The sequence below is a fragment of the Tiliqua scincoides genome, chromosome 3 (genome assembly GCF_035046505.1).
Source record: "Tiliqua scincoides isolate rTilSci1 chromosome 3, rTilSci1.hap2, whole genome shotgun sequence".
NCBI lineage: Eukaryota > Metazoa > Chordata > Lepidosauria > Squamata > Scincidae > Tiliqua > Tiliqua scincoides.
The window spans coordinates 27395631-27414978 of NC_089823.1; the positions used below are offsets into that span (position 1 = coordinate 27395631).

The following is a 19348-nucleotide window of genomic DNA, read 5'->3' on the forward strand; positions in this document are numbered from 1 at the left end:
TTAAACAGAAGGGACTTCAGGCCTCGCTGAAAAGTCTCAAGAGAGGGAGCCATTCTTAAGTAAAGGGGAAGGGAATTCCATAGCGTTGGTGTCACTACTGAGAAGGTCCTATTTCTAGCCGCCGCCCCACGTACCTCCCTAGGCGGAGGCACTTGTAAAAAGGCCTTCTCTGATGACCTAAGAGGACGAGCCGGATTGTACAGAAGTAGGTGATATCTAAGATACCCTGTTCCAGAGCAGTATAGGGCTTTAAAGGTCAAAACCAGCGCCTTGAATTGGGCCTGGAAACGAATGGGCAACCAATGTAGCCGCTGGAGAAGCGAACTGACAGAGTCAAACCAGCTGCCTCCAGTAACCACATGGGCCGCCGCATTCTGCACTAGTTGCAGTTTCTGAACTGTCTTCAAGGGCAGCCCCACATAGAGCGCATTACAATACCCATCTATGCTACAATGTAAGAGTAGCTAAACCACCAACAAATAGGGTTGCCAGGTAATGGCAACTATCTCCTGTATTCCTAACACCTAAGCAGAAAACAGTGCAGCTAATCCTATGAGGCATTGGTGAAATTATGCCTGTTGTTTAAACCTACTGATTTCTGAAGTTCAGTGCCTCATGAGTCATGAGGTGTTCACCCCTCCATACCCACACACCCACATACTATGCCTTCCCCTTTTTACACACATCATCTGCCCATAAAATTTATATCTTCTTTGCTATGTGTAACCACTGAGTTTGATAGAAATGCCTCGTTTATTGAAAAAGAGAAGTGTGGGTAGGGGCATTTTTCCTTCTAAGGTGCTGAGCCAAATGGCCACACAGCTCTCAGCCAAGCTCCATGCAGCACAGAGCTTAGCAACCTCAAACGTCTGGAAATGGTATTAGAAGTTGCAATGCTGCCCAGCTGCAAAAGGGGTCCATGTCCTTAAAGGGCAAAGTGGCTTGAGGTTCAGGATTCTGCCTCTGCTAGTGGCTTATTTATGTCAGAGATATTCAACAGGTGGGTCAGAACTGTGAAGTGGGTCACAGCTCAACCTCAGGTGCGTTGTGGCAGTTATGCCGTCACCATTTTGTTTCGAGGCTCAGACTTATATAGTTTGGGGTCCTTGATTAGGTAAATCCCATTAAAGACTTTGAAGAGGTTGCTTTAGCTGAGTTTTCCCATCTTCATCCAGCCCCCTCAGTTTTCCATTCAGCTGCCAGTTCTCGTCTGTCATAGCACTGCCTTCCCTCACCTCCTTTTTCTTGCTCTTAGCTGAATCAACTGTATCAACACTGTTGCCATGCCATGTTCTCCCCTTTCTCCTGTTCCAGTTGGCCTGGAAGGACAGAATAGACAGAACACTGTAGCTGTCACATAGCTTCTCACTTGGCCATCCTCCTTGTCCATTGAGCTCTTATAGGTGGGTCCCATGCCATGTTTCAGTCTGGGGGTTAAGTTTAACCCCAGCTCTTGACAAGTTGAAGTCCACGAGTTATGTGATCCCTCAGGTGTTCTAGACTTGCCAACTAAGAAACGCTGAAATGCAGGTGTTTTAAGGAACCATTACTTCCAATGTATAAAAATCCAAATGTGGAATATATCTAACTTGCTCGTTTTCAGTCATTTGCTATCCCATAAATAAGCTGTAGATCTGACATCAGTTTGCTAAAATTCTTTTTTATAAGCAGAGATGTTTAAATCAGAAGGTTGAGAGGGAGTTCCATAAACATTTATTGCACATTAAAATGGTAGATACAGATGAAAGAATCTCTGTTTGCTCCTTCTTGATATATTTGATGTTATGGCAATGTAGGAAATAGCTTTCTAAAGTACTCAGAATGGCCGACCATGTGCTAGGCCTGTTTGAATGACCATCATGTCTGGTCGTTGTCTGTTTTAGAGTCAAACAATAGACCTGTAGGAAGATTCAGTGGGAATCCTGTGTCTCTTTAGATTATGAGCCTTCAGGACATGAAAGCACTATGCACATGGATGGCGCTATTTAAATAATAAGAGTTGAAAATGATGTGCTTTAAAGCTGTTATATGTTTGTGTGTTTTGTTGTTTTAGAACAAGGATCCCAAAATGGCTCGAGTTGCACTGGAATCGCTCTACAGACTACTGTGGGTTTACATGATTAGAATTAAATGTGAAAGCAATACAGCTACCCAAAGGTAAAGTTCTGCAACCAGGTTTCATTATTGTTGGGATGTTTCTTCTAGGTGGTCAAACAACGTTAGTAAAGTAACCTAGACTTGGGAAAGATATAGGACTGCAAGATGAAAGGTTGTCTTTATGTAATTATTTTCTTCATTTTGTTCATCTGTTGAACAAAGGCATTTACTTGGGAAGAAGAATCTCAGGACTGGTTTGTGTCTGGAGGGGTCTACTATTTAGAAAGTTATATTACTAAGGGCGCAATCCTAACCCCTTATGTCATTGCTTTCCAGCACTGACATAAGGGCAATGTAGCTCTGAGGTAAGGGAACAAACATTCCCTTACTTTGAGCAGGACTCCATGAGTGACACCCAACTGTAGGATGCACCACACAGCCCATTGGCACTGCTATGCCAGTGCTGGAAAGCACTGAAATAAGGGGTTAGGATTGCACCCTAATACAGTTTTGGAAGCTTGCAACAAAACATTCATATCTAATAGCAGTGACTAAATGAATTGATCTCACAGTGGGGCCTCTGAAGGAACAAATGAGGTCCTTCCAGGAACTTCCTTTCATCTCCTGTATCTAAGTGTTTATCTTGACCAAGCTGGGAGTGAGTTTATTCACCTCTCCTCATCAGCACTATGCAGTGATACGTAATTCATGACTCATCCAACTCAGAACTCCTTGTCATATTTTTCATTTCAGTTTCCTTCTCATTGCCTGGTACTAACTTTCAGTGATATGAGCCTTTTCCAGTCAAGTCTGTGGAAACTGAATTTGTCCTTTTGTACTTATATGAGTTTGCACCTTGAGAGGGGTGCATGAAGTATCTTGGATAGTTCAAGATCAGAACAGCATCCTCCTCAAGCAATTAGCAGAACAAATTAGCAGCATATGGTGAATAGAGAGGAATGAATTTCTATCTCTGTATATAAAATTCATATATTTTATCCTGCAACTGAGACTTGCATCATATGTGTGTACAGGGATTGATGAGCATGCAATGCACATCTGGCACCTTTAAAAGATTTACACATTTATAGGGTGTATGTGCCCTTACTTAATTACGCTTAGAGAGGTTGCAAATGTTGTATGCTTGATGTAGGGATGCTGTGAACCTCCATTTGGCAGTCCTTGAATGGAATATGGATAGAATGCTGCTGTGTTTTTTAATTTGGGGAGGAAAAAAAAGCAAGCCTTCCCATAGCTGTCCTTCATCACTGTTTCTTTTCTGGGATGTCTCCAAGCTACTTATATGTGTTTAAACTTGTATGTGTTTAAACAAAATGACATTTGGATGCCTTGCTAGAAATGAACTTGTGTCAATGTTTCCTTTTTGTTTTACAGTCGACTTATAACAATCATCACGACTCTTTTCCCGAAAGGTTCCCGTGGTGTGGTACCACGAGACATGCCTCTAAATATTTTTGTGAAAATTATACAGTTCATAGCACAGGTAGGGAATATATTTTTCAGGTTCAAGCAGTGGCAGTTTTCTTCCTGATAAGTTAATAGAAATTATTTGCACATTATACCTACTCTTATACCAACATTATGGAACTCCCTTCCCCTTGACTTGAGAATGGCTCCCTCTCTTGAGAGCTTTCGGCGAGGCCTGAAAACACTGTTGTTTAAACAAGCCTTCTGATTTCTGGCCTTCTTAACTTTTTATACATCTTTTAGTTTTACAGGCTTGATTCCTCGGTGATCTGCTCTTTTACTCTTTTAATCTGACTACTGTTTTTATGGCCCTGTAGTGTGTTTTTAAATGTTTTTATCTGTTTGTATTAATGTTTTTTAAATTCTATTGTTTTTTAATATGTTGTTAGCCGCCCTGGGTCCCGTTAGGGAGAAGGGCGGGATAAAAATAAAGTTTTATTATTATTATTATTATTACTCTTCTTTTCCATATATAAACAAAGGCTTAGTGTTGGCTTCCTGGACAAACTAGTCTTCCAGTTGGTCTGCCCTCCTATCACATAGGCAGCTCACACCAATGGCATAGCTAGCAGGGGCAGGCCACACTGCTTGAAATCCTCAGGGTGACACCACTAGTGGTCAAAAATGTAGAAAACTTGGTTTTTATGAATGAAACCATAAAGTTGTATATCATTTGATAGGTGATTTAATGCAGAATGTAATGAAACAAACTATGTTGAATTATTTGTGTTCTATCAAAAGCTATAGCCAAATAACCAGGAAAACACAGCTGTCGTATATTTGTTATTCACTATAACAAAAAGTGAATTTCCTTAAGTCAAAACTGACAATGAAAGTACTTGTTCTGAGAGATCATGAGATGTCATTATGACACATCATGGAACCAATGAGGTGTTAGTATGAGTCAGGTCTCATTTTCATGCATCAGAACTAATATTAGACCTCCTATTAAGGGTGCAATCCTAACCAACTTTCCAGCACTGACATAGCAGTGCCAATGTGGCATGCACTGCATCCTGCAGTGGAGAGGCAGTCAAGGGGGCCTCCTCAAAGTAAGGGCATGTTTGTTACCTTACCTTGGGGCTGCATTGTAGCTAGGTCAGTGCTGGAAAGTTGGTTAGGATTGCGCCCTAAGTTGTTGAGTGTCATCCAGTTGACCACTGGTTTTTTGTTTGTCGCTGATTTGTTGCTGAGTGACCTGTACTGTTATATAGTTAAATAAATAAATAAAGTTAATGGGAATGATAGCATGAGTTACCACAGCTGGTGACACCAGCCCTAGTCAAACCACTGGTGAGAAGTTTTTGTGTTGTTGGTTACTGGCTAAGGTGACTTTTAAAGTGGACTCTAGAACCTAGTTGGGGAGCTGAGATCATGGAGTGGGAGACTTGTGAGAGGCTAATAGTGGGGATAAAGGTCAAAAATTTCTTATTTTGGAAGGAGGGAGATGGATAGGGGGGTTGTGGGTGGAAGGATTACTGGTGCGATCGGAGAATTATTAAGTGTGTTGTGAATTCTACTGGGAATTGGGCCAGGGATTAGGAAGAGGGGGTTGGAATAACTGTGAAAATCGGACGATGTAAAGTTTATAATTATTGCAGAAAAAAGTTTTCATGGTTTTGCTTGCATGCAGAGCATCGCAGATACTCGCCTATAAGTCGATCCCACAGATAAATCGAGGGCAGGTTTTGAACCAACAATCATGAAATTTTCTATGACCCTCTGATAAGTCAGGGGTTAAACTTAGGGGGGTGTCTGACTATGTTTTGTCTGATTTTACTTGAGGCCAGATCCTGAAAAATAACCCACCACTAATTGTTACCTAAGAACTGTAGTCTCTAATTTATTAAAAACATAGTAAGAGATCATAAGATACATTTTTATTCTTTTTAAATTCTGGTCTTCATCACCTTTTTGTAAGCACTCTCAGAGTAAGTGCACTGTAAACGACATACCAGTAAAGCAGTGGTTCCCAACCTGGTATTCATGTACTCCCAGGGTCACTCAACAGGACCTTTATGGGTACTTGAAAAAGAATGGAATAATGGCAGAAAAAGGCAAGCTGTGCTCTAGAATGCCTTGCAAGGACCAGCAAGGCAGGAAGGGAGGTAGCTAGTTGGCTGTGAAAGTCCCACCAATAGCTAGTTTTATGGTCATCAATTCATGTATGAACCAGTGATTGAAAACCAGCACAGTAAAAAAGCTGAAACATAATATGGAAAGTGATAAATCACCCAGAATTTCTCAGCACACTTCTGGTGCAAAACAGTGCAAAGGCAGAGTCTTCAGTTCTTCAGACAGATGAAAAGAGAAAACACTGTGATAAATACATGAAGTCTGGGCTTTCATAAGGAGGAGATGAGGGCTTGTATTATTACAGACATTTTGCTAATATGAAGGGTAAAATTTATGGAAATGGGCTGCCAAGGGATATGCAAGTGAAAAAGGTTGGGAACCACTGCAGGAGAACCATGAATCAAATCCACCTTTAAGGTGTGTTGTGTGTTAAGCCAGAAGCTCTATGTACAACATACAACCCATAACACATAACTGGGAGTGTGCAATTCAATCCACAGCAGAGAGATGCAGCTGCATATATTTGCAACCCTTTTTACTCAGAAGTAGACCCACTGCTTTCCATGGGTGTAATTTCCATTCTTAAGTAAGGGTGCATTGAATTGTAGCCTGCTTCAAATGGAATGGAGGATTCCCATCCTAGTGTTTCAAAAAACAGACCTGCTTTGCAAGCATTTGCAAAGCAGAACCAGGCTGCAGCAGAAGGAAGGAGAATAAAAGGTTAACTTTGGCTGGACAGTTGCTGTAGAAACAAATTGCTTCTAAGGAGTTGTGCCTGCCTGCTGCTTGAAAAACTTGGTGCCTGTCTGTCTTCCACTTGAGAAACGAAACTTTTCAGAGTTGAAAGGCTCTGCCCTTTGACTGATCCGGAGATAAGGCGACTTGATAATTTGAGCTTGATTACTTGGCAAAAATTTCACATACTATAGGCGAATATCTACGGTATTTCATTGCACACAGAGTTCCCGTAGCTTGTTCAGTAGGCGGAGCGATTGGAAGTTAATGTGGGGGATCAGAAGTTTGAATGTTTGGATAGTCACAGGCTTAGATGGCTTTAAAAGTGTATGCTGAACGTTAATGATGGACTATAGATCTATCAGCGGTTACTAACCATGATGGCTACATTGAATCTCCAGATGCAGAGCAGTATGTTACCTGCAGGGCCTGCTTGGCTATGGCTTATGTCAGGGATGTCAAGCTCATTTCATACCAAGGGCCGAATAGCATTCATGATGCCTGCTGAGAGCCAAAAGTGATGTTATTAGGCAGGAAGTGATGTCATTAAGCAGGTCATAACCAAAAATAAGCACTTTTTCTCACTTAGGAACTCATTAGCTGCAAATGACAGAAGAGAAAATACGCAAATATTGATCATATTTCAAGATACGGGAGAGCCCAATTTTCATGTGGGCTGCCCTTTCAGCAGTAACACTGCTCAGCAGCTGAGAGCCTGAGGGCCAGATAAAAAACTTCGGCGGACCACATCCGGCCCCCAGGCCTTATGTTAGACACCCCTGGCTTATGTGGTTCCCTTTATCTTCTGAAGGAATGTATAAGACTATAATCAAGAAAATTAGTGAGGAAGGGACAAAATTGTCCACTACCTTCTAAACAGATCTTTTCTCAGCAGTAGGAACCATTCACTTCTACTTAAGAAGTAAAGAAATTACAGTGGGGGTGGGAACCTTACTTCTGTGGCAGAAAGTAAATAAAGCCTGTTGTGCTGAAAGGTAGAGGTTATTTCCAAATGGCATCATCTACCACAGTATTTTCCTAAGTAAGCCCCCCCCCTCCGGCTAAGATGAGTTGGAGTTATTTAAGAACACAATTGATGTACAGCTCCTGTAGCTGTAAGAGCTTATAGCTGAAGTGCAACAGATTCTTACCCTTCTTATTTTTCACTTTAGGAACGTTTGGATTTTGCAATGAAAGAAATTATTTTTGATTTTCTTTGTGTTGGAAAACCGGCAAAAGCATTTTGTTTAAATCCTGAGGTATGGTATCACTATGCTTGTTTGTTTGCAATCTATAATTTACAGTGTGGCTTTATTTGGGCAGGGGTGCAAGTATGACTGTCGTCTGGTGCTCATACATTCTGCTTGGCCACAGAGGCTTGAACATCATATCTGCCCACTTTCTAGTTTCTGATTTATTTCTACGCTTTCCTTTTCCTGTCCCTGTTTCCAAATTCAAATCTCATACAAGAAGCCAACCACATGGATTACAAAGAAAAGTAGGAGGAAGAGCTGGGACTAGGCCACACAGTTAGTTGCACCACTCTCAGAAGGTTGCATGTGTGTAAAAAATCTCATTGAAAAATGAATTTATGTTCAACCTACCTATGTAAACTGCCTTGAGTCTATTGAGAAAGTTGTTATATAAATATTGTAATCAACAAAAATAAAGTTCAAAATAAGTAGTTGAACCAAACATTGGAAATGTATGATGATTCTATGAAATGTTTGCTAATGATCAGTTAGCTATGCAAGTTGGATCATGCACTGAGCTGAGAAGGGTTGAACTATAGGCCTTCATCTCCCACTCATTCTTTTTTATAAGCCCCTTCCCATATTATGTTTCCCTCATTGATCTCAAATTCTCATTGCAATCCCAGCTACCTATGTATGTCCAATACAAGAAAGATTCTGAGGGCTGTGCTAATACCCAAATGTTTTTAATATAGAAGCTGTAGGTCAGGTGCTGTTAAATTAATTACAGCGCAATCCTGTCTTGTGCTGGAACAGGCAGGCCAGGAGGCCTGTGCTGTATCCAGCGCAAGATAGGGCCCCAAAATGGCTCAACTGGAGGAAAGGGGAAACTCTTCCCCTTATCCCTGGGTAAGCCACCGCAGCCCCAATGGGTCTCCTTGGACTTGTGCCACCTCAGGAGGTGGCACAAGTCCAAGGAGAGCGGAGCGGCTTGAAGCTGCTCTGCATTGTTCGGGAACGGGGGCTAGGATCTGGCATATCTGCCGAATCCAGCCCATCACCCACTCCACACCCATCCTCCCTGGGACCGCCCTCTGCCCACCCTCCCCCCACCCCAGATCATCTCCCTCCTGCCTCATCCTCGCCCATCCCAGAGCCCTGTATCAGCTGAGCTCGGCCAATGCAAGACTCCCCCATTAAGTTAGTATGGAGGCTGGATTCAGCCTCCGTGGGCCGGCGTGCGTTCCTGCGCCGGCCCAGCCAACTCCCAAGGAGGCGCAAATGTGCTTTACAGTACATTTGCAACCCTCCTGGACTGGCACAAGGGACTTGCACCATCCCAAGGGCACTTTTAGGATTGCGCCCTTAAGCATTGATCAGTGCTAAACTCATAGTTGCCCTAGAGACAGAAGTAACTCAAAGTTCATGAGCAGCCTTGCTAGATCATACCAAAGTTCACTGATTAGGAGTAGGGAAATTGAATCCTGTACATTTTGAGTGAAAATATATTCATTAGATTCTAATAGTAATTTAATGCCTAATTTAATGCCATCTTTTAAAGTGTAAACTGCATGTTGATTTTGTGTTGCTTTTAATCAAATTTATAGCGAATGAATATTGGTCTGAGAGCTTTCTTAGTCATTGCGGACAGCTTACAGCAGAAAGATGGGGAGCCACCAATGCCTGTTACTGGAGCTGTGTTGCCTTCTGGAAATACATTGCGAGTGAAGAAAACATACTTGAGCAAAACTCTTACAGAGGAGGAAGCTAAAATGATAGGTTAGTGTAATGCATGTCACAACCAGTTGCAGCCTTGCAAAATTCTCAGAAGTTCCAAACCTACAAAAAATTGTTAGTAGTCTGTACACCAATAAATGTTAATTTAGTAAGCAGGTTTGAAGAAAAAAATTACTTTTATCTTAGACCGTAGATCAGTGGTTCCAAAATGGTACACTGAAGTGCTTTCGGGCTCCATGGCGAACTCACAGGGCTGCCACAGGATGTCCCTTGTGGCCTCTTCTTCCCAGCATCTTGGTTCATGCGAGATCTTGTGCAATCCAAGATGGTGCTGTGAGGCTACTGCAAAAGAAGAGCACCATGACCACAGTACATTTGGCAACTACTGCCTTGGATAATTCAGATTATGACCAAAGGCAGTGTGTGCCATCTGCACTTATTTACAACAAAACCTTTCAGGAGAACATTTATATCTTTACCCCTATCCCACTGACTTTAATTTGAGACAGAGTTTCCTGGACCAGGGCATGCCACCCACTTTTAACTCCCTTCTTGCATAACCTTCAAACTTCATACAAGAAAATTTTCTAGGCTGTTTTGTCTTAAGGCAGCTATAGCTTCATACAGCAAATGCAAACAGCTAATTAGAATTTACTTCACACTATTTCCTATGACTCAACCTCAGGGCAAAGAAAAGATAACTAGAATAAGAAAGAGCTCTTTCTTCTCACCCTCACAAACAACAGGTAATAGTCTGAGTTGTTAACTTACAGCCCAATCTGATACCTACCAGCTGTTGCCAGGTCTTCCACTGGCACTGGCTGCCACAAAGCAGTCAGCACCAGTTGCAAAAGGTGCTCTATCAGCGTGCTATCAATCTCACTGGTGGGAAGGCCAGTGCCTTGCCACCTGCTGCAGAGCTTCTCTTGCCAATTGCCTTAGAAGGTAAGTAGGCAGGCGGGATGGCAGGAGGGTGGAACAAGACGGGGTGGGGTGAACTGGGTTGGGGTTGAGTAGCAGTTGGGGGATGGGTGGATCAGGTCCAGGGGGAGGTGGCATCAGTGGTGCTGCTGATATCCTAATCCCCTTTCTGGACCCAAGCCTGTGGCACAGGTCCATGTGGAGCTGTGCTAGCTCTTTAGCCACTGCAGGGTTGAGTAAGTTCTCCCCCCCCCCTCCATGGCAGAGGCTTATCCTTGGGTAAGGGAACAAATGTTCACTTAACCAAAGGTGACCTCCTGGACTGCCCCCCACGATAGGATGCAGCATTCAGCATTTTGGTGCTGCTGCATTGATGGAGGGTAGTGGATCAGATTGGGCTGTTAGTGACTTTTGATCACTACAAACACGGAATGCAAATAGCAGACTTTTATGCCCCCCCCCCATTTAAAAAGTGGTTTCGTATGTGTGCTTGGTTTTACTCAATTTCCTGTTAGGTGCCTCCTCTTCTTCTGTATGTAGTTCACACCCTAGAATTACCAGAAAGGTAGTGGATTGAATTGAATACTCTCTGTTCTCATTACGCTGTTCTCATAAAGCTTTCTGAAACTTCCTGATCTAGAAATTATTATGGGAGAGAAGAAATTGGCCTTACCAGATCATAAACCCAACCCAGTATGACTGTTGGGAATTGAATCTGCAACCACTTGCAAGGATAAGTGCTTCTAAAGTTTCAAAGTCATGTTAGTGTAATGCCAATGTGCATTCTTTGGGGCTTAGGAGAATGCAGAGATTTAAGTTGGGCAAATTCTCTTTCCTGTGACATCCAATTAAACTGATTAATGAAGTAAAATTTTTACATAAAACCAAACAGTATAGAGTGTAATTCTATCTTCTTTGCTGAGCCAGCTGAAGGTGTTACCAGACCAGAGTAATTATTCTGCTTTTCAGCAACCAATGCTTTCATCCCCAGCAAAATTCACTCCAGCAACAAAGTGACCATTTATACTTTTGGATTAAACCAACTAGTTCACAGGAGTTACATTAGCTCCGAAAAGCACAAGAAAGGACATGCTGGGTTTCCATTCCAGGATCCCCTGCAGATAAGGAAACCTGCAAATGTTGAAATCTTTAGGTTTTGGGGGCCTGTAATCCTCTGGAGGCAATGGGAGCTGCCTCTCTCAAGATGATCTAAGGGCCAGAGAGGCCATGCGTAACCTTCCTGACCCACAGAATGCCTTCTAAGGCCTTTGGGATGCCTAGAAAGTCACTTCTGTTTTTTCAGAAAAACCAGAAGTGACATTTTAAGGCCTTAAAGGCCACGCTTAGCCTCTCCAGCCCTCAGAACACACTCCAGAGGCTGTGTCGCTTCTGGAGGGTCCATGTGGGTCCAACCCACGGGTTCAGAGACCTGCAGATAATGAAATCTGCTGTCTGGAATCTGCAGATACAGTGGGCTCACTGTATGTGGAAATCATGACATGCTTAAGTATTTAATGTGGTTGTTTATTAGTTACTTTCTGAAATAATATTCTCTGTGCAATCGTGAAGGTTAAAGATTATTTTTGTTCTAAATATCATAAGCTTGAACTACATATGTCCCATAAACCCTGAATATGAACTATATGTAGTTAATATTGATATTCTTAGTATTGAATATACTCTTGATTTTCGTAGTATATATTATACTAAAATGGAATAAACATTTCTGCAAATTGTCTTAAAATTCTGAATATTACCATTTTTGTTTTCAGTGAATCAGTATTAATCTGCTATGTGCTTTTCTAGGCATGTCATTATATTATTCTCAAGTAAGAAAAGCTGTAGACAACATACTGAGACATCTTGATAAAGAAGTTGGACGTTGTATGATGCTTACAAACATACAAATGTTAAACAAGGAACCTGAGGATATGATCACGTGAGTGTTGGATGAATGATGATAAAATGAATTTGTAAAAGGTTTTGTTTTTTTTTAAAAAAAGCCTACTTTCTCTGTTCAAACCTGCAGGTCCTGGTCTTGTATACACAAACATAGTAAGAGAGACTGTTAGGCATTTGCTTATAACAGTGGTTTGTAACCTTTTTGGGTCATGAACCTGTTTAAGAATCTAATGAAAGCTATGGATCCTTTCCCCCAAAAATGCATATAAAATGCATGCACAAATTTTATTTGTACCTGGTTCACAGACCTCCTGAGCCTGTCCATGGACCCCAGATTAAGAATCTCTGGCATTCTGCTGGAATCTCTGTGCCAAAGAGACCCAGACTATACACTGAGTGCATTATTCCAATAAGATTTCTCTGTGTATAGTATGGTCTTGATATCACCTTCTCACAAAGGGCAAATTTGATTTTCAGGAAATCACTTACTTTTGGTGTTACATATACGTGTTATATTATTTAGTGCTCTGAGATTAGAGACAAATCTACTAAACCAGAGAGAAACTACTGGAAGAAAGTTCACACAAGATTAAGTGACATGAATATGCTAATTGTAGTGTACATTGAATCCTTCCAGAGAGCTATAGTACTTTGACTTAAAAAACAATCATGCTGATGAACCTTCAGATCTTACTACTTTTTACTTTATAAATGTGGGAAGGAATTCTAAGTGTCAAGCAGCAGGAGTCTCTTTTTTTCCCCCTGAGGCAGATATGAAAATAATCCCAGCTGTTAGAAACATCTGTTATGCAATCTAGTGTGGCTTTAATATTTTTTTGCTTAGTGTTACAAAGCACTACAACAGGATTTGACTGCTGCTAAATTCCCAGCAGAGAATTCTCTGCTCAAAGATCTTTTCAAAGTAAGTTGAAATCCTATATGGAATGAGATTTCTAATACAGAATCAGATTACATATACCACTCAGTATCTTGTCATGAAAACTAGTTTTCCTATAAGTTTTCATCTTTCATAGAGGGTTGAGCCTCCATTTGCCTGAAGATAACATCCGAAGGTCGCCAGTTTGAGGCCACCGACACCATGCGACCTTGAAGCAGCTGACAAGCTGAGCCGAGCTATTCCATCTGCTCTGAGCTTGGGAGGATGGAGGCCAGAATGTGCGACCAGATCAAGAAAGAAACATCTGAATGTTGTGGTTTCTTGAAAGATAGAAACCTTCTTTCAAATTGTAAAAAATCCCTACGGGGATTTAAATTTGCCTGCCTATGTAAACCGCCTTGAATAAAGTCTAAGGAGAAATCTGAGGACCAAGAAAGGCGGTATAGAAATACCTGTATTATCATCATCATCATCATCATCATCATCATCATCAGACATCAATACCTGCCATTTCTTAAATTTAAAATACTGTATCTTCAGCATGCCACTTAGTCCATTAGAAAAGAAATGCTTTTGTCCATTAGGGTGAGAATATGTGGCTGAAGAAACAGATTTGAGGATAGGAACTAACAGCTCAGTCCTAAACATCCCGGTGCCTGCTGGAACCACGACACCTAAGCAGCTACCACTGTATCCAGTGGGTGCTGGGAAGTCACTAGGAGTCTCCTTGGGGGAAGGGACTTTTGCATTTGGGCTTCTCAAGTCTGTGCCCACTATCTCCAGCACCTTTATCTCCTTTCCTCCCCAGTTCCTCCCCCTGCCCTCGTTCTACCCTCCTCTTGCCCCCCAGAGGCCACACCACCACACAGCAGTTTCACTTACCCCCGTTGGTGATGTGTCCTCCTCCTGCCAGTACTGGGCTCGGTGCCTAACTGACGCAGACCCAGTGCTCCCTACTCACCGGGTGCCATAAACGTGCTGGGGGCATTTAAGATTAGGCCCCAAGTCCCAAGATGAATTGTTCCTTATTCTACTGTTGAACGATTCTGAATCAGGGACCAATCCTATCCAGTTTTCCAATACTGATGCAGCCGTGCCAATGGGGCATGAACTGCATCCTGCAATGAGGGGGTAGTCATGGAGGCCTGCTTAAAGTGGGGAATGTTTGTTCTCTTACCTCAGGGTTGCATTGTAGCTTCATCAATGCTGGAGATTTGGATAGGCTTGGGCTCTCAGTCTCTTTTCCCACCCTTTTTATTGGAAGTGTGAATCTTTCTATGTACTTGTGACCATTTCAGAGAAATATAAAGGTAGAAACTGGAGTTCAGGGGTTATCTTATATAGCCCCTTTCATTCGTAGAATTTCCTAGGCTTAAACCATACCAGAAGGTACGTTGTTTGATTTTTTTGTTTTTCTCTGTAAACCACTTTGTGAACTTTTTGTTGAAAAGCAGTATATAAATACTGTTAATAATAATAATAATAATAATAAGAAGAAGAAGAAGAAGAAGAAGATACCCATCTTCAAAAAATGATAAGGCTAGAAGGGACCTACTGTATATTTGTCAGTCAAATCCTTGGTCCTATCTGTTCCCAGTCCCCACAGGCGAGTGGTTCTCACACATTTAGCATTGCGACCCACTTTTTAGAATGAGAATCTGTCAGGACCCACCAGAAGTGACGTCATCCAGCAGGAAGATTTTTAACAATCCTAGGCTGCAGTCCTACCCATACTTTATGCAGGGGATGGACGGGATTATGCAGGGGATGGACAGAGTGGATAGAGAGATGCTCTTTACACTCTCACATAACACCAGAACCAGGGGACATCCATTAAAATTGAGTGTTGGGCGGGTTAGGACAGACAAAAGAAAATATTTCTTTACTCAGCGTGTAGTCGGTCTGTGGAACTCCTTGCCACAGGATGTGGTGCTGGCGTCTAGCCTAGACGCCTTTAAAAGGGGATTGGACAAGTTTCTGGAGGAAAAATCCATTATGGGGTACAAGCCATGATGTGATGGTGCAACCTCCTGATTTTAGAAATGGGCTATGTCAGAATGCCAGATGCAAGGGAGGGCACCAGGATGAGGTCTCTTGTTATCTGGTGTGCTCCTTGGGGTATTTGGTGGGCCGCTGTGAGATACAGGAAGCTGGACTAGATGGGCCTATGGCCTGATCCAGTGGGGTTGTTCTTATGTTCACTTACCCAGGAGTAAGTCCCATTTACTATCATTGTTAAAGGAATATACATAGTAGCTTGTTAAAAGTACAGGTCTGTAAAGTTTCCCCAAATGCAGTCACATACCATGGTAGCATCAAGTCTAATATATTAAAAATAAAATTTTGAATTGAATGCGGACCCACCTGAAATTAGCTCGCAACCCATCTAGTGGGACCCAACCCACAGTTTGAGAAACACTACCATAGGCAATTCAGACCAGCCTGAATCCTCCACAACTCAGTGTACTATCAACCAACAGCAGGAACGGAAAAAGTGTTGGTCAAGTAAATAGCTCTGTATCTCAAGTAAGTGAGCCAAGCCTCACTATATAGGGTTGTTATTTTGGGTGTTGGGCATTTTATACATTCATACCACTGAATATCCTATCTGTAATTATCTATTTGTGGTAGCCTTTGATATCCCAAATATAGAAGGACGGATAACCCAAGATTTGTTGGGGGAAAAACTGTCCCTAACCTCAAATGGTTTTAACTGAGAACACTGCCCAAAGCATCTAGTCATTTTCCATTTTTAGGTTTCAGAAGCATTTTTTACATTACTAAAATTTGACTTATGCATCTAGAAACCCCTCTTTCAGAGATTGCAGCATAGGGTTTGTTTGTTTTTTCTTGATCCTTCCTGAACAGTTTTGAGATAAGTGAATTCATAAATAAGTGTATTTATGTTGTTATCTGGCAGTTGGTTCTGTGGTATAAGAATATCAGTAAGGCATAGACAATAAGCTTTTAGAGTAGTGAGATGTACTTGTATACCCCTATATTTATATCTCTTCCTATCCCCAGGGCTCCCATATGTTTTATCTTCTCATTCAAATCCATGAGGTATTTGCTGTCCTTGACACATTTCTTCCTCATGTCTAGTGATCTATAATTTCTTTTTCTAATTAACAGAGGTGAGAGGAAGCCAAAAATTGATCTTTTCAGGACATGTGTTGCTGCTATTCCACGACTCCTCCCTGATGGGATGTCTAAACTAGAGCTTATTGACTTGCTATCAAGGTAAATTGCATAAACGCTAAAGAACGTATTCAGTGGAACTAAAAATTGGAACTAAATTGGAACTAAATTCAGTGGAACTAAAATGTTGTTGTTCTCCTGTTTGTGTAATTGTTTCTTAGGCAAAACTATATAAAGATGGTAATTAATCAAGGACAACTAGAAATTTAAATGGGCATTTTGGGGACACAGTCTTTAAAAATTATGAGACTTCTGTGAAGAACAAACTGCATTCCTAGTGACCCTTCTGCTGTTGACCTGCTAATATTTTTCTTCTCACATCAAAGATAAGGGCATCTATGCAAACAGATTATTCTAGACACAGTTCAGTGTTAAACACCATGCTTACTGTGTTTTGGCAGTTCTCAGAAAGAATTTGTATATAAGCATTCGGATGAAAATTCAAGACAGCTGTGAAATGTCAAACAGGCTCCATCTATTGCACATTCCCAGGGGAGATTTCACACTACTTGGGCTAAATTACAAAGAAACAAATATTTTCCTTTTCCTTTGCATAGCTTGGATGATATTAACCTGACTTTTGAGGAAGATACTTATAGCCACCATGAATCCTTTGTGACAATTCAGGTTATTGTTCTCTGGACACTTCTGTCCAAGTCATCATCTGTCAAACTAAATAAGTCCTTTCAGTGAGACAAGACCAATGATCTTGTTGGAGATTATTGAAGTTTTTATACCTAATTGCCCTCAATATCCAACATGCTTCTATGTGCATATTTGCTTGCCTCTCCTGGAAATTACAAATTCAGGTTTGCTGGCTTTTCCATTAAATGCATACTGAACTTTCTTGGGTTGTATCTGTAAACTTGTACGGACCACAACATATAGTATTTGAATCATATTACTGGAAACAAGTCAGTGGACCTGAGGTGGGATTGTCAGTAGCCAGATTTAGCTCTCATTAAATTTAGTTAGCTGAAGAAAATTAGCAAGGTTGCTATGATGACAGAATGTGTTGACAGAGTGGTGGTGTCATCTTCACGTACTCATCTCATGACAGTAAGCTTCCCCCCAATGGGGATAGGCTTTCATGTTAATGAATGAAGCAAATGCATGATTGCACAGTGATCAGTTTATGTGATTTGTTCCAAATTTGTAAAGGAGGGTAAAATTATGTGAACCTGGCCTCCATCGAGTCAGACAGTTGCATGGAACGCTCTGTACACATTAAGAGTAATGGTTGTGGTAGAGGAAACAATGGTGAACTTGCTTCTCCACTGCACAAGACTCACAGCACAACACCATTTTCTTCCTTTTCTTCCTCAAACCTATAAACCAAAATTTAGATTGCTGTTTTAGTTTGAGGACAAGTGCGATGCTAAGCATTGTAGACAATAGAGTGGATACTTTCACCCTTGTGATCGTTTGTGGCAGAGGCCATGCACTATTGTTGATAAATGGTTTAGAAATGTTACTTGTTGATGTTTATACATTAGAAGTTACACTGTAGTAATGAAATTACTAAATAAAAATGCTGTCTATAGCTTTTATTTCTGTAAAAAAACAAACAAACCCTCAAACTAGAATAATTACGTTTGGACAGAAGCAGAATTGTGTTTGTTAACCACTGTACAAATTGTTTTCTTAGTAATTTTTAATATTGAATTTCTTTTTTGTATTTCACATGAATTTTTAGTTTAAAAAAACTTTAAAAAAAGTTTATGCTTAGTCTCTATTAAGTATTGTAGAAGTAAAGTTTATTAATAAATTTTATGAATATTTTGACTTGAATCTTCTGGATTGATCAGGAAAAGGTACTTTTGGTCATTTACACCATGATGAAAGATGTCTTTATCTGTCACAGGCTATCTATTCATATGGATGATGAACTTCGGCACATTGCTCAAAATTCACTTCAGGGCCTGCTAGTCGATTTTGTTGATTGGAGAGAGGATGTTCTTTTTGGCTTTACAAACTTCCTGCTTCGTGAAGTGAATGATACGCATCAGAGTCTCTTGGACACATCGTTGAAACTGCTGTTACAGCTGCTTACACAGTGGAAGCTTATAATAAACACTCCAGGAAAAGTCAATGAACTGGCAAAAGGCAGGTCTCCAGAGGTAAGTTGCCAAATGGAGATATAACAATTTACAACAATTACAGTGCAGGCCTATATACGAGGCCTCGTATGTCTACTCAGAAGTAAGTCCCAGTGAGTTGAATAGGACTCCCTTCCCCATAGTGTACAGTATTGCAGACTTACCTACCTTTTCTTCTAGTTTGTTGTGTGTTTAATTTGAGCCTTAGAGCCCAATCATATGCCTGTCTACTCAGAAGTAAGTCCTATTAATGGGGCTTACTCCCAGGAAAGTGTGAATAGGATTGCAGCCATATTTATATAATTTGCCTCTCAGACACTATTACCCTCTTCCCTCTTCAGTTCTTGCTCAAGAACCATTATTATATACACTTAGATGCCTAGACAAGGGTGGAAGTTCAAGGTGTTATTATCTTAATGGGCAAACAGGCTTTAAAAATAAAGTGTTTAGTTGAGCTAGTGACAAACATGCTTTGTCTTAATTGTACAACAACGTGGAAATGTCTTTTTAAGATCAGAGACCCATTTGTAAACATCAACAGCCTAATCTACTTTCTGCACATGCATGCCTTTCTGTTCTGTAAGCAGAAAACTTTTGCTGTTACAGGAGTGATACTACTATGCTACACCCAGCTCTAGATCATGGCCTAAGTGTGTGGGGCTGTACCATGAATATATATAATAGTACACTCATTTTAAAATAGATGTAATCACACTCTCTTGATTCTCATTTATTGTTTTACATAGTTGTCTTTACGGAGTGGGAATGGCGGGAAGAGCAGTAGCTTGGTACAGGTCCAACATTTTTATACACTGATTTTGGATTTGACTCAACCCTGATGTTTGCTGCAAATTAGAAGGACCCTGCCAATCCCTAGAGAAGGGGGAAAAGTCCCTTTACAATCTCCATTCTAAAAACTGCTTTTTTAGGGAGCCATACCACAGTATATGAAAAAGTTTACTTTGAGAGTGTGCATGTATATCTTATTTCAATTTGAAAATAAA

General features: G+C 41.0%; 1 protein-coding gene across 4 annotated transcripts in view; it reads left to right on the plus strand.

Moving 5' to 3' along the window:
- Nucleotides 1–19348, plus strand: part of FRY (FRY microtubule binding protein) — a 256079-nt gene that overhangs the window by 134222 nt on the left and 102509 nt on the right. For all 4 annotated transcript variants that reach the window (XM_066620128.1, XM_066620125.1, XM_066620127.1 and 1 more), the window contains 7 exons: nt 2054–2157; nt 3493–3601; nt 7569–7655; nt 9197–9368; nt 12054–12186; nt 16180–16287; nt 18110–18365. In XM_066620128.1, coding sequence (XP_066476225.1) covers nt 2054–2157; nt 3493–3601; nt 7569–7655; nt 9197–9368; nt 12054–12186; nt 16180–16287; nt 18110–18365 — 969 coding nt within the window. The remainder of the gene's footprint in view (nt 1–2053; nt 2158–3492; nt 3602–7568; nt 7656–9196; nt 9369–12053; nt 12187–16179; nt 16288–18109; nt 18366–19348) is intronic.